The sequence below is a fragment of the Pelodiscus sinensis genome, chromosome 4, assembly GCF_052426305.1.
Source record: "Pelodiscus sinensis isolate ZL-2025 chromosome 4, ASM5242630v1, whole genome shotgun sequence".
Classification (NCBI taxonomy): Eukaryota; Metazoa; Chordata; order Testudines; family Trionychidae; genus Pelodiscus; species Pelodiscus sinensis.
The window spans coordinates 74045687-74061780 of record NC_143055.1 but is presented as its reverse complement, the minus strand read 5'-3'; the positions used below and the strand labels follow the sequence as shown (position 1 = coordinate 74061780).

Sequence of the window (16094 nt, the reverse complement as noted above, 5' to 3'; positions counted from 1 at the left end):
AGTAAAAAATGTGGTTCTTTTGAAAATGGCAGGCTTTTCCAAAAGATACTGTACTCCTCAAAGAATGAGGTTTACAGAATCTTTCGAAAAAGCCTGACGTTTTCGAAAGAACCGTATCTAGACCATGGTTTTACTTTTGAAATGGCACTTTTTCAAAAGAACGCCATGATGCGATTATGCAAATGAAGCACGGGATATTTAAATCCCCGCTTCATTTGCACTTTCAAAGTGTCTAATTTACATTCCTCTGTAGAAAGAGGGATGTATTCGAGACACAGCCTAAGATATAAAATCTGGATCTGGCTTCCAAGGAAAGTTGTAGAATTCCTGTGACAGGAGGTTTATAAGAACAGATTGAATAAACGCCTGTCAGGGATGTTCTGTGTTTTCTTGGTTTGCGTATGGGGCAGATGCACTCGATAACTTCCTAAACTCTCTTCCAGCCCTACTTCACAATACTCTAGAGAGAAAAGATTTTTGCCTTTGAAGTGCCTTAGTGGGTGTCAAGTATTTGCAAACACATAGCCTGAAAGGTGGAATCTTCTCATGCCCAAAATCCCCTGTGCAATGTCTTCATTTCCCATCACCATTCCAATTATCATAAACAGTACTGCTAATACGTTTTGCTCCTGAAAAATATACTGGGCTCTATCTTTGACTGAACTATGCACAGTACTTCTTGGAGAGGGAAGGGGGAAGAGTGCACAGGTGACCTGGCTCTGGGCTGACTGTGAACCAGGCTGGTTACCAGGTATAAGAACATAAAAATGGCCATACTTGGCTCAGACCAATTGTCCATCTAACCTGGTATTCTGTTTTCCAACAGTGGCCAATGCCAGGTGCCCCAGAGGCAATGAACTGAACAGGTAATCATCAAGTGAGCCATCACCTGTCACCCATTCCCAGCTTCTGACAAACAGAGGCTAGACACTTAAGAGAATGGTTTTGCCTCCCAATACATGTGCCTAATAGCTATTGATGGATCTACCCTCCATTAATTTATCTAGTTCTCTTTAATGTTGTTTTAGTCATGGCCTTCACAACATCCTCCAGCAAAGAGTTCCACAGGTTGACTGTGCCTTGTGTGAATAAATATATTGATTTGTTTTAAACCTTCTGCTTATTAATTTAATTTGATGATGGTGGCCCCTAGTTCTTGTGTTATGAGGAGTAAATAATACTTCCTTATTTACTTTCTCCACACCGGTCACAATTTTATAGATCCTATTATATTCCCCTTTAGTTATCTCTTTTCCAAGCTGAAAAGTCTCCATCTTCTTGATCTCTCTTCATATGAAAGTTGTTCAATACCCCTAACCATTTTGTTGCCCTTTTCTGAACCTTTTCCAATTCCAACATATATATAATTAAACACACAGAGAGAGAGAGAGAGAGAGAGATACGGCAAACATATGTGCATGCGCTCACTAGTCAAGGGTTAAGTGTACTATGGATTTATACAGAGGCAATATGATATTTTCTATCTTATTATCTATCCCTTTCCTAATGATTCTGAACATTCTGTTAGCTTTTTTTGACTGTTGCTGTTTCTGAGTGGATGTTTTCAGAGAACCATCCATAATAACACCAAGATCTCTTTCTTGAGTGTTAAAAGCTAATATAGACACCATTATTTTACCTGTAGAGCTCAAGTCATATTTTCCAATGTTCATTACTTGGCATTTATCGACACTGAATTTCATCTGCCATTTTGTTGCCCAGACACCCAGTTTTGTGAGATTCCTTTGTAACTCTTCGAAGTCTGCTTTAAATTTAACTACCTTGAGTAGGAATTTTTATCATCTGCAAATTTTGCCACTTTACTGTTGACCCCTTTTCAGATAATTTATGAATGCATTGAACAGTACTGGTCACCGAACAGACCCCTGCGGGACACCACTATTTACCTCTCTCCACTCAGAAAACTGATAATTTGTTCCTACCTTGTATTTCCTATCTTTTAGCCAGTTTTTCATCCATGAGATGATCTTCCCTCTTATTCCACAACTGCTTTCTTTGCTTAACAGCTAATGGTGAGGTACCTTGTCAAAGGCTTTCTGAAAATCTAAGTACACTATATCCACTGGATCACTCATATCCACATGCTTGTTTACCCCCACAAAGAATTCTAGTAGATTGGTAGAACACATATAGAGCAGATTTAACTTACGTGAACCGACAACAACCTCAAGAGGCTGTTACGATAAACAGGGACTGCTTTGTTCATATGTCCTACACCAACCACAAGGAAGGATTGGCATAGGAACTGTTACTCCATAGGTGCTGGAACAAGGTGTGCTGACACAACCTTTGGCTTGAAGTGGTTTCCATCATATACAAGGTATACAGATTGGTTCGGCACCCCTGCTATATAAATTGTTCCAATGCCTCTGGTTACCCCACTATCCCATTCACATCACAGACAGTAATAGTGTTAGAGTTGCTTTGTGCCAGTGGAGCCCAGCACAGGGAAATCTGTATAAACATCTTCTGCCAGTACAGTAATATGTTTGTTTGCCAAATACTTTTGTTCCTGCTTCCTTTATGAGAGTGTTTTTCTTTAAATGGGAAAAGACAAGAATGGATGAACCACTCCTGCTGTGTTTTTCCTTGCCGGAATGTTCTCCCTCCCCCCTCCCCATTCAGGGCATTTATCATAGAGTGAAGGGAAAATATAAGTAGAAACCCATTGTTAAACTATTGGCATGTATCACTAGAGATGGCCACAGAGAAAAAGAAAAACTTGCAAAACAGAAAAAATGGCCAACCTCCTAAAACAAAATGTTAACTTCTAGATACATTATACATACAGTAGTTGTCTTATTACCCTCATAAAAACATTCCCAAATTTTAATAAATGATTCCAAAATACAGAATTACATGAAATTATAATGGCACAAGAACACACTTGTACATTAACATTATATATAATACATTATTTATAAGACTGCACAAGGCACATTTTTTTTTTACTTTTGAACACTGGCAAAACAAAGTACTGTCTTAGTCATCTATTCCTATCAGATTTTGAGTATATTAAATTCAACATCATACTTAAAAATCCTTTATGTTTAGAGATGCCAGGCCTAATTTCCATGTATGCTATACTTACTTTACACCCAGTTTTAGGCCATTTTACACTGCCAGAATAATTTCAAGGGATCTTAGTGTAATTAAGAATCAGGTCTATCCTGTTTTAAACAAGCTGGTTACTTGGATTAGTACCTACGTAGACAGAAAAGTACATTGTATGGCATAGATTCTCAGCTAGTGAATATTGTTATAATTCTGTGTACTTCAGTGGCGTTATGTAGATTTACATTGGCTGAGGATCTAATCCTGTACACCTATATTCTGGAAATGTATAGTTGAGAAACCATTTTTAACAAATGGAATAATTCATAGAAATTTCTAGTACAGGCAGTCCCCGGGTTACATGGATCCGACTTACATCGGATCCCTACTTACAAATGGGGTGAGGCAACCCCGCACTACCTGCTTCCCCCCAGCAGACCAGGGAGAAGCGAAGCTAGCGCCCCCCTCCCCCCAGCAGACCAGGGAGACGTGGAGCGGCTTTTCTCAGCAGACACCTCAGCTTGAGAATAAAGGACTGAGGGAAGTGAGGTGTGGGAGAATAAAACTGAGCTCTGGAGAAATGTTTGGCTAGAGTTTCCCCTACAATATGTACCAGTTCCGACTTACATACAAATTCAACTTAAGAACAAACCTACAGTCCCTATCTTGTATGTAACCCGGGGACTGCCTGTATTTGTATTTCGGGTGAATGATGAGTGGCCTCCACTGATGAAAATCCCATTGATCAAAAGTTGGAATTTGTGTATGGCAACCAAACATGCCAACATAAATGTCAGACCAAATTCTGCCCTCCTTTACAGTGGTGCAAATCTGGCTTAACTTTTCCATTGTATTGGAGGAAATCCAGAAATTAATAAGTGAATCTGAGGGCAGAAAATAGATCTAAATTATTAATGTAGATTAGCAAAGTAATCATTATTAAAACTTCAGATAGCAAGGACCAGCATTTTTTTTCTTGTGGTCCTGATTTTGTGAGTGAAATTCCAACCCATGCAAATATCTGGCTCTTAAACATACTGAGATCCTTTAAAAAAAAAAAAAAAAAAAAAAAAAGAGTTTAAGTAGTATTTAAATGGTATGTATGTTTTGAGTGAACTTCATCCTAACAGTCATGATTTCCTCAAATGTTAGCAGACAGAAACCTTAAATTTTAAAATTTGGCACGTTGCGCATGCACAGACTGCACTGTGCATGCACTGATCGCGCTGCGGCGCCGTGCCGGGCTAAAATCTACTCGCCACGAGCGAGTAGATTGCCCTAACTGTCGAGCCCTGGAAATAAGCATCATTAAATCTAGCTGTAACATTAGGATCAAAGACATAATTAAAAGCTAAATTCTGCCAAAGTTACACTGATGAAAAGCCAGAGTAACTCCGTTCATTTCAATGAAATTACTGTGGATATACACCAGTGTAAATGAGAACAAAAATTGTCCCTTAATTCTTTCTTTGTTCCTAATTGATTAGAGCACAAGTTATGTCTATAAACAATGCATATACATGCCACCATTTAATTTAATTTAATTTGGGTTTGTGAGGGAGCCATTCTTGTTTCTCTATTCCTGCTAATGTGGTTTTATTTAATACTGCTCTAAAAGTGGATTTAAAATAAAGCTCTTCAAATCAGAATGATCTAATTTTATACCAGACCGTCTTCTTAGTGATAGTCTCATTCAGACTATTGTTTCCAATAGGCTTGTATATATTCACACTGCTGAAAAATATTCCTTTTTTAATAAATACAATAGATATACCTCAGTGCAGACGTGCATAACTGTGCAATAAAAGACTAAAAAGACTGCTGATGAAAACCCTAAGTAGAAACAGGTCCAACAGTATCTTATAATGTGATTCAAATATAACTGCTGTGAATATTAATGCAGCAATAGGGGAAAATGCACAGCATATAATTTCAAAGTAACAAGAGAGTTCCTAGAAAAAAATCATTATGCATTTTGTTACAACTTTGTGCTTTTCCTTGGACCCATATCACCTATGACCATTCTGCCAATACTTTGAGTTGCATGGGTGGGGGTTATATTTTTTCATCATAATCGTTATTTATTTTTTTAAATGCGACTGGGCTTGCTTGCTTCAAAGAGGTCTTTGAAATATCTGTGTGCATTGTGGACATGGCTATAGTCTCATAATCATCATCCCTGGAGCGAAAATCACAAAAATGAAAGAAAAATTGTAAGTCTCTCTGGAAATTTTTGTTGAGGAATCCATAAAAGATAGGGTTCACACAAGTGGAGATCATGGCTGTGAGATGACAAATCAAGAACAACAAATTGTGGCTGCAGCTGGCAACAGGTAGAATTTCATGATTCCAGTCAAACACAGTATTAAAGATGGTAAGAGGCAGCCAGCAGACTGCAAATGCAACCACAATAGAAATCAGCATGATGTTGATCCTTTTTGTTTCAGTGGATCTGTATTTATTGTCTCGCATCTTGTCCATCATGTTGTTCCTTCTTTTTAAGCGTATGTATATCTGCAGAAAACAAAATTCAACAACAACAAAGAAAAACATAGAATCATTTAAGCCAGAGGCACTTCTTTACAAGGACAAGCAGAAATCAGACAGAAATAAGGAGAGATCATAAAATAGATTCCCTCTTACCTTTAAGTAGCAAATAAATATAAAACAAAGTGGTCCAAAGTACTGTATCACCAACAGAGCTGTTGTATAAGAAAGCCTGATAGTGTCCAAAGGGAACAAGTCCAAGCACACATATTTGTCCTTATATTCATCGATTGTAATATTTTTGAAGGGTTCATCAGTTAATACATGATAAACCAAAAAAGGCAAGGAGGAAGCCACAGCTAAAATCCAGATGGCAGCAACCCCTATGTAGGCATGTCTGTTATTTGGCCTCCACCCTCGAGGATTGATGATCAGCTGATGGCGTTCAATTGCAATGAGAACCAAAGAGAAAACTGAAACTGTGATTGAGACACACTGCACAAAAGGATTCAGCTTGCACATGGCCTCCCCAAAAATCCAGTGGTCCATTAAAGTGTATACAAAGGTGAAGGGGAGACACATGATGGTCATTAGAAGGTCTGAGAAGGAAAGGTTGACAATAAGGATGTTGGTAACATTGCGCATCTCCTTCTGTTTTAAGATTATAATAATCAAGGCCAGATTGCCAGAGACGCCAAGAATGATCACAGCCCCATAAACCAAAGCCAAGGTGAAGACCATGGCCAATGGAACATGGCAATCTTCATCTGGGAAGTGTAGGATTCTGGAGTTCTTCTCTGAGAAGTTCAGAGGGATGGACTGATTCCCAAGAGAGGAGAGCAATGATGTATTCATGTTATTGGAACTAGCATCCATGTCCTGCATTGGTCTGGACTGCACTGACAGGTTTTTTTCCCCCACTGGTTCCAGAAGCTCAAGAAGTTCTCATCACTCAAGCAGCAGGATCTCACCAAACGCTGTCACTTCGTTTCCCTGATGCCCTGGTACAATCTGCAAAGGGGAAAGAGCACATGTGTTTATTTCTTATTTTATTTGTGCCATAGTGTCATTGTGCTAGGCTTACAGAGGCAGCTCTGATTGTAGAGAGCGAGGGCTCTTTTGCAATGCAGAGTAGGTGAGCTGCTTCTGTGATTCCTTGGTCATAACTCTCCAAACGGACCAAGTGGCCTCAGACAGTAAGCAAACGTCTCTAGACTACCCTCCAAGCAAACCCTCGCCGTGCGGATCTCTCCCATTTCAAACGCTTATCCACCTCGGGGCAGCATCCGCCCATCTGCCTTAGTCAGCAGAGCCACTCACGCTGGAGCAGGGGACGCCGGAAGAAAGACGGGCCCCTAAGCAGAGCGGATGGCACGAGAAGAATTCATCAGCACCACGGACAGACCAAAAAGCGCTCCGAGATTCAGCACGCGGAGAGCTGGGCGGTGAACCTGCCGTGCCCAGCCAGCAGAGCGGTCCCGCTGTGCACAGACTCCAGCAGGGAAGTCACTTCCCAGCGCCCTGCATTGAACACAGGCTGATTTCTCTCTTATACGAGTTGACAGCGAATGGGGCTGGAAGAGCTTCCCAGCTGGTGGGTGGGTTGCTCCCAACGCTCGAGAGCAGACGAGCCCTGTAGAGATGCGCGTGAGAACGCATTAGGAGGAGGGCGCCCGAGCACGGGGGAAGGCCAAGTCGCGTGGTCTCCTGCTAAATATAACCGGGACTATGGTTGGAGAGGCAGAGCAGGAGCAGACGCGTTGTCCTACCACTCATGCCACGCCTTTGCCATCCAAAATGAGGAACTCTGGGACTGGAACACAGCGGGGGTGGGTGAGGGCCAGCAGCCAGCGCAGAGGCAGGAGTGGCACCACGGTGCCCGGGAATGCAATGGCCTCTGCAGACGCGGGGGCAGACGATCTCACTTTCCCTGAGCCAGCGGGAGAGGGCAGAACTGCACAGAAGGGGCGCGTGCTGCTGCCGCCAAACTAGACGCAGGCACGGAGTGTCAGGGTGGTAAAGGAGGCGAGGCGGGGCTGCTGTTTATCGAAGCGATTCTGGCTAGAAGACAAGGCTAGAGGCAGAAGACAACTTTCATGGAGTCTACGTCCCCTCCAGGCTGGGCCTTCCGAAGGGGGAAAGGAATCACTCTCAGACCTAGAGCCTTCAATGACTCCCACCTCTCACCCTTCCCAAGCGCATTCCAATTAGTCCCCCGAAGCTTTTCAAAACACCACGTTTGTAGTTAACCAGGGAATCCCTTTCACTAGGTTCCCCATATGACAGGAGGGAAGAGGTTGGGGAGGAAAATCATTCACTGCTATATTGAGGGCAAGCCCTTCTGCGAAATCCCTGGCCCCTTTCCTCGTGTGCTCTGCCATTTCTGAGACTTAACCATTAAATGCATATGCGCCTTCTGGGGGTCCGAAATGTCCCTCTCCTGCCTCAGCTCCCTCCTTTTGGGAGCCAAACTCGTCTTTGAATGCAGAAGGAAACTGTATCACTAAAGCTGTAGAAGAAAGGGGGTGAATGGAGCCTAATCTATGTACATGTGCGCACAATGTTTATAATCGCTCTAGAAATGCTGCAACACCCTCATGGCTAGAATGTAAATAGAGACTGGAAGGTGAATTGTCAGAATTAAGGGCTAAAGCTGCCTGTTACTCAAAAGACAATTCTTCATCGAAGAAGTTTTGCCTAAGCAGAAAGTGCAGGATACAGAAAGCAAGCCCTCTATTATGCTAAAAATATTTACAAGTGCGAGAGAGAACAGCTGACGATAGTTTGCTATTTAAACAAATTACATGTAACATGGGTCAATAATGTGGTTGAAAAAGTGACAATTTACGACTGAACCTTTACCCACTGAGTTCTTTTTAATATATTTCCTTAGATCTGTTGTTTTCTCAAATTGTCATGTGTTTAATGGCATCTCCTATGCATTTTAATAGAGCTTTTAAGCTATAAAAGAAACAAAGGACAAGCCCGATCTGACATGAGTAACACAGTGATGAAAAAGTTACTGAAAACATAGTCGCTTACCTAATTAATATTCTACTGTTGGCCGCCTGGTCCCTAAAGTGCCGCTGACACTGGGTCAAAGGCAAATCAGTAACTCCGATCACTTTAATCTCAGACAGAATTGCTGTTTAGCAGAGAACAACAGGACGGGAGAAGAAAAAAGACATTTTTTAAAAAAATTAAACAGTTTGCAAAAAGAGAGGGGGGAGCGATCAATATTTACCTATGCAACACAAATAGACGTGTTTAAATAATCCCCTCCTTCGCAAAAGCTGCAGGCTAGTAAATCACAGAAACTCAGGCATGTGTATTTGGGGTGCAGTAGGGGTGAGGAGGAAGTCAACAATAAGCTGACACACCTCTGCTACAACCTGCAGTTAGCAACGGTGTTGTTGAATCTGGAATTTTCTCTTTTGCCAAATCTCAGGCAAGCTATTTTCAATGTTGTATGCTTAACCCAAGGTCAGAGCTGTACGAGAGAGTATTGCCAGTTAACGCCATGTTAATGGTTCCTGGATCACAGCTCCATAACGTTGTTGTCACAAATGTGATCTTCGATTGTAAAAACTGAAAAAGCATATATCGCTGAAATCCACTTTATTTTAAGCCACCTCAAGGGGGTGAAGTTGTTTTAAATGACAGTCGGCATAACTAATAGCTGCAAACACACTTGTAACCACACAAAGGTAAGTCCTCATCATAGGAGAGAGAAGGGTAACTGGCCCTCTTTTTTTATGTATGCCCGGGTTTCAGATCCTGCACTCTTCACTCAGACAGACCTGAACACGTCGCCAGAGTGAAGGCTGTAGGGTTGGGCCCTAGATACTCAACAGGAAGATTACAAAAGTAAAGAAAGGCTCATTGGCCAATTAAATCGCATGCTGGCTTTGCATTGCATTTATGCGGTGGATTCTTTATAACCATATGCGCTTATCACCCATATGCGCTTTATGCCCATATGCGTTTATTTAAAATCGCTACTTAATGGAGCCGGCCAAACTTTGGAGATTTGCACCCACTGGCTAAAGTTTGATTTTTTTTCCCAGTGAGTTTATTAGCAGACCTCAACCCACGTCAATGTTATGGTTTAGAATATATTTACTGTTTAATTTCATCCAGTCTGTGTAATCTCCCGGTCAATATTAGGGTTTTATATGTAGCCTTTCATCTTGGTAAGTAAGACCCCTCGCCAAAAGGCGTCGATTGCATTTTGTTTTAACAGAAAACTGTCTGGGTTGGAAGACACCAGCGCTACCAAGACCCAGGAGCTATAGTTAGAGATGGATAGCGCCTGCAATGAGGGCTTCGTGGATTATCTACTCCCGCCAGTGCGACTGTGCCGTGACCTGCTAAAAGCCAAGCCAGGACGGGGTTTGCTGTAAACATTAACTACATGTTTATTTCAGCGCCAGAGGCGGTCGTACCACTCCAAGCACGCCGGGACTTGGCGAGGCTGCCGCAGGTCGAGGCACTAGGCGGGGAATGTGCTTTCTCCGGGCCCTTCTCCAATCAAGAGAGGGGCTGGAGAATGAACTCAGGCACAGGCTCAGCCCGCGCAGCGGGACTTCGTTCGGGGTCGCGCCCGCGCCCCGCTGATTTTGCCAGGAGCTGTCTCAAACGATTTCGCATTGAGCAGACGGCTCCACAGGGGAAATGCCGATGCTCCTTATTCGCAGCAGAGAAGCCGCCGGAGCCTCCAGTCCCCAAATGCACCCTCCCCCCCCCCCCCCCCAGTGATCGGGCTAAAGGGAGCCGCTTGTGCTGTGCGGTTGTGACTCCCTCTTTTCCTCCCCATGTCTCCAGCACGGATTGTATGGAGCTAGGCTGCGGGGGGAGGGCGGGAGGAGGGGGAGAGATGAAGTTGACACCGATCGCGCTTTCCCTGACAGCTCATCGTGCTTTGCCCTCTGTGCCCCGGCTCCCCTTCCCCCGCCTTAAAAGAAGGGGGGGGAGAGCCACTAACCTGAACTTCTAATGGAGGAGGAGGGGGGAAATTAAAGGCCGGCAGAAAGCCCTGCAACCCAGCCCCCACGCCCACTCCCCGCTCGGGATCACACAGCCCTAGCCTGCTCTCTGCAAGGATTTGATCAGAAGTTTGATGCTAAAGGGTAAAAGGTACAGCAAATACCCTGGTGAAACTATCCCAGCAGCTGTTCCAAGGGAAGCCTACCATACTGCTAGTCCAAACTGACAGGTAACAGCCCAAAGAGACGCTCCGGACGGCCCGGAAAACATCTCTGCACACACCTCTCGCAGCTACACCTGTTCTGTCTCGTTGATGAGCCACACAAACATCAGTCCAAAAAGCGCGCACGCACCACAACAACATCAACAAAATACAACATGAGGAAAGCACAAATGGGACCCACCTTGTAATTGTTCTGATTTTCCTCCGTTCCTTGATTTGCTGATGGTTTGGAGCAGAAGGGAGGATGGAGAACAAGGAGCAAGGCACTGGGAAAAGCATCCACTGGTATTTCTCCAGCTCAGATCCTAAAGATTGGTGAGGAGAGCTGGAGACACCCCCTTAAAGCTGAACTCCACTATATCCCAGTATCACATGATGGTGCTCAATTGAGCAAATCCTGAAGATCCCAATGCAAGCACATCACCTTTAAATTACACATCTGGGGGTGGGTTGCCTAGTAATTCTGAAATAAATGGAATTAAGTATTGAAACAAAAGGGAGGGAGGTTGCACTGAGAAGAACTTGGGAGGGGAGGCACTTTGAAATTGCTTTTGCAGGTTGAATATTGTGAGATTTGTTTGCAAGTCACTGCCACCTTGTGGCCAAAGTTAGGATGATATTATGTAAGAGCTGACTGGCGATGGAACTGATCATAAGGATTGTGTCTTGGATGTGGGTTCTGTTTGTTGTTGCTTTAATCAACATGCCCCCACTTTGTTTTTCTCTTGAAAAATTATTGAACTGATAAGGATTCCCAAATGCAAATAAGACCCGTTTATTTGCATTTCAAAATATCAAGAAAGCTTAATATTTTCTTTAAAGTAAAAACCAGTTATCAAATCAACTGCCAGCCCTCAAGGAAGTATAAGTAATACTCCTTAGATTCAGCTATTGTTATGATTTTCTGCAAGTACATTTCACAGACATATAAAGTCTTGCTTTGCCCTCACTTGCATTTCTCAGATTTTAGTCTGTTGGATCTTACTGCATGCCGAAGCACTGTTAGAACTAGTAAATGGGATGGTTGGAGGATTGGGAAGAGAAATAGGTCATGAAAGGGTAGAACTATCCTCATAATATGCTATGCAGAAGGAAAAGTTGGCTAACATTGCCTGGGCAGCTCCTGCATGTATTGTAAAAACTCTGGAATTGACTAGATATTTGAATACAAGGATGCACATGACCAGGTCTGCTCACCTTTCCTGCTTCTAACCCCCATGCTCTCAGCAACAAAGCACTGCAGCTTCAGGGTTATAGTAGGACAATGCAACCCACAGAACCCATTTGGTTTTAGGACCCAGGGGAGAATTGCAAGGAAGTCCTCCAATTAAACCTGTAATCAATAAAGAAAATCACTACAATAAGTTACCATCCTGGTGAGTTTCACTTAAGTCTGGAATGACTAGAAAGCTCAGGACCAGTGTTTTCCAGTGATTCTCAATTCATTTTCAAAACATAAGTCAACACAGACATAGCTGCATCACGATGGCACTCTGTAATTTTTGTGAGACTTGCCTTGTCGAAAAGTGCCAGGTGATGATGATTATTATGTTATCATGATTACAGTAGTAATTTTGTTACATTAATTAATACGCTATTACCAGTAAATGGGAGGCCTGGCTACGAGACAGAAGGAATCGGGATCAGTACTGAGGCTTGTGGCTAAGCTGCACTTAGAGCTGAATCTGTCAGGAGTCCATATATCTCAAGCTGAGCAGAGGATGGGGGAGCACAGCTGCTGAATGGGACATGAGTGCTGAGATTCCTTGGATAGTGTTTTTCTCTCTGAAACAATGGTCCCTTCTGGATCTATAAACTAAGGGCCTGGTTGCTCATGGTTATTAAAGGGTCTGTGATGCTAATTCATAAGTAGGGTTCATGCCAATTTTTACAGATTTTTTAAAAAGGAGAGTTGACTGTCTTCTCCTTTGTTCCTCCTGCATCAGGAGGTTCCCACTTCTTCCCTGTTAGGCTCATGCCCATTCTCTCCGACCTTAGGATGGTTTTAAAAAAATAAAGGAAAGCTTTGTGTCATGCACAACCCCAGCGCATTGATTGCAACAGGTGTCAGAGGCCAGGGATGAGCCTAATTACACATTCCTATGAACAGTTCTGAGTGGTGGTATTGGAGAAATTACATTTTTCTAATCTAAAAAAAAAAAATCCCCGCTATTCCATTGTATGAGAGACTCTTTGCTTCTTGTTTTCCAATCATATTGTTGCTGCCAGCTGCAATGTTTTGCCTCTGAGATGGCTGCATTTCAGGGGTACAGAAAGTAATCCACAATACTTTTATTTCCATTGAACCTTCTGTCCAAGGTTCTCAATGCACTTTTTAAACATGGATGAACCAAGCCTCAGACCATCCCTTTTGTAGTTGGTGAATATTACTAGTATGTGCATTTTACACATGAGAAAACTGAAGCCAATAGAGATTAAAGATTGCTTCCTGCAATGACTGAATGCTGTGAACTCACAATGAAGTCAATGAAATGGAAATTCATAATGCTCACCACTATGCAAATGGATGTAAAAATAAAAGGCCCTTAAAGGATTGCTAACTATCACTCTGCAAGTCTACATTAGAGTTGGTAGCAGAACTCAGAATCCTCGAGTCCTGAGTTTTAACTACAATGCTATCTTTCATCCCATTGCCATATCTACCAAACAGTGAAGTGTGCAGTTTAATTAAATTATATTTGTGCAGTACTTAGAAAGTCCTAAAATATCATTCGAGTATAATTTGAAAGGCCTATAACTATATTATTAGGACTGATGTTACTGCTTCCCATATGTTGAGAACCATTGCATTAGAATAGTAGTGTTTAACTTTTGTGCCCTACAATCTCTTTCAAAGGCATTTTATACTGCTATGACAGTTTTCCTATTTCACTTCCCGTCCCCCACTTTACTATTTTGTCACTCTCACATGCTGATTTATGCATTACATTTAGCTTTTAAACTCTACTGGACAGGAACAATAGCTTTCCTCATTGAAACACCTAATATATATGTGAGGCATTAAAAACCCCCCGAAAGAGTAATAATCAGGACTCATCTTATAAAGCAGAGATGTTTTCTTTTCAAACTCATAATGTATGTTGTAAAATAAATGTCCATAATATATGGACATAGTATACTTGCCTTATGAACTCAGACTTTAGAAGTACTCATATGCATTCTAACTATATTTTTCTAGTCTCAGCAATTTCCAGCTCAATCTCCCTGGATCACAAGAAGGTCAAATAACCTCCCAGTAGCTCTTCCTTATTGCTAACCATGGAGAGGACACAAGAATACTAAAATAACTTCTCTGGGAAGTACATAATCTCAGTACACAAAAAGCAACATGAACTGCAAACATTATTGTTAATTTTTAGTAACTGACTTTCTGAAACAAAACACACAGTATGCAAACCCTACATAGAAAAACAGTACTGAACAGATAAAAGATAATCACCTTTCATAAAATAATAATTTAACATTGAGGGAGGAGCAATATCTGTTATAGAGCCATTAGGAAAACAGTATTACTGGCTTGCCTATAGACCACTCCATAAATTAATAACTATTTTTATATGTCAAAATATTGTAAAGTCTGTATGAAAGAAAACATCAAAATTAAGGTGGTGACTCTCTCTGTATTCATTTTGTTATGCTCGGATAGTGCAGCACAAATGTTACACAAATCATCCTTTAGTTCAATACATGTCACTTTTTGTAAGGATTTTTTAAACTCTCTTTTGTTTTCATTTGCAATAATGAGTATATTCATCTATTTTCATATCTCTACAAGGTTTTTGTTGCACACCTGAGCATTGTTCATATATAAAGAATCACTAGTATTATTGAACCTAGCCCTATTATCGTTAGAGTATTACAAGGCTTTGCCACAGGCTTCAATGGCAACAACAGCAAACTCTATTATTTTAATAACTAAATTATATGCATTCTGTTATAGGACTGAATACTACTTTTTGCTGTGATGAAGCTTTATTTCCCCCCTATTAGTGACAGGGACCAGGATCTAGTGGTAGCTGGATGCCAGCCCAGAAATTGGAACCAAGAGTCAGTGCCAAGAGTCAGCGATGGAGCCAGGAGACAAGCCAAGGGTCAGAACAAGGCTGTGGCAAGCTGAAACCAGACAGGAACAAGGCTGGGTGTAAGGCAGACATGAAGGTAATTACAGCTTCAGGAATAAGCACTGAACATCAAGTAACAACTTCTTATGCTTTATGGTGAAGCAGACTCATTCTTATGATATGTCCAACAAACCATAATCCCACATATGGAGACATTTGGAATTGTAGCAAATTAAAAAGGGAAGCCAAGGAACACAAGGAGAACTCTGTGGTCAGCAGAGTTAAGGACAATAAGGAGGGTTTTTTAAAATAATAGGAACAAAAAAGAATCTTGGCAATGCTGTTTGTCCATTATTAGATGGATATGGTAAAATGGTCAATGATAATGCAGAAAAGGCAGAAGTACTCAATACATATTTCTATTCTGTATTTGAGGTATGGGACAGATAATGCACTTTTATCGTATGGTCTTATTTTTCCATTCCAATAGTATCTTTAGTAAACAGAGGTTTCTAAAGTTAAAAATGTCTAAACAAGCACATCAAGATAACTTGCATTCACAAATTTTAAAAGAGCTAGGTGAGTATCTTGCTTGACTGTTAATGCTGATTTTCGATAAGTCTTGGTGTGATGGGGAAGTTCCATAAGACTGAAAGAAAGCTAACGTGTCAATTTTCAAAAAGGATAAACAGCATGACCTGAGTAATTTTAGGCCTGTCAGGCTGACATTGATCCAGGGCAAGATAACTGAGTGGCTGATATAGGACTTGATAAATGAAGAATTAAAGAAGGGTAAGGAGAGGCACATCAGTATGGGTTTGTAGATCCTGTCACAATAATTTGATATATTGATGAGGTTACAAGTTTGGTTGATAAAGCTAACAGTGTTGATATAATATACTTAGACTTCTATAAGGCATTTGTCTTGGTACTCATGATATTTTGATTAAAAAATTAGGTAAATATAAAATGAACATGGCACCCATTAAATGGTTTAAAAATGCCTAACTGAATAACTGTCAATGGGAAATCATTGCTGAGAAGGTCTATTTCCAGTGGGTTTCCCCAAGAATTGATTTGTATTAACTACCCAAAAGAAAACATGAAACCATCACTGATAAAGTTTGCAGACGACACAAACATTGGAATAATGGTAAATAATGAAGAAGATAAGCCACTGATTCAGAGTGATCTAAATCACTTGGTAAATTGGGCACAAGCAAGCAATGTACATTTTAATA

The 16094-nt window shown here is 41.4% G+C and overlaps 1 protein-coding gene across 2 annotated transcripts; it reads right to left on the bottom strand.

The window, feature by feature from the left end:
• Positions 1–210: 210 nt before the first annotated feature.
• Positions 211–12329, bottom strand: NPY1R (neuropeptide Y receptor Y1). Of its 2 annotated transcripts, none has more exons than XM_006121881.5 (3): positions 10953–12329; positions 5719–6573; positions 211–5589 (listed from the first exon to the last, which is right to left on the bottom strand). In XM_006121881.5, the coding sequence occupies exons 2-3, from the start codon at positions 6445–6447 to the stop codon at positions 5131–5133; spliced, it is 1188 nt and encodes a 395-aa protein (XP_006121943.2). In that variant the 5' UTR covers positions 6448–6573; positions 10953–12329; the 3' UTR covers positions 211–5130. The 2 variants fall into 2 exon arrangements, with proteins under 2 accessions (XP_006121943.2, XP_089634069.1); XM_089777943.1 differs by lacking the exon at positions 10953–12329 and adding an exon at positions 8605–8755.
• Positions 12330–16094: the final 3765 nt, after the last annotated feature.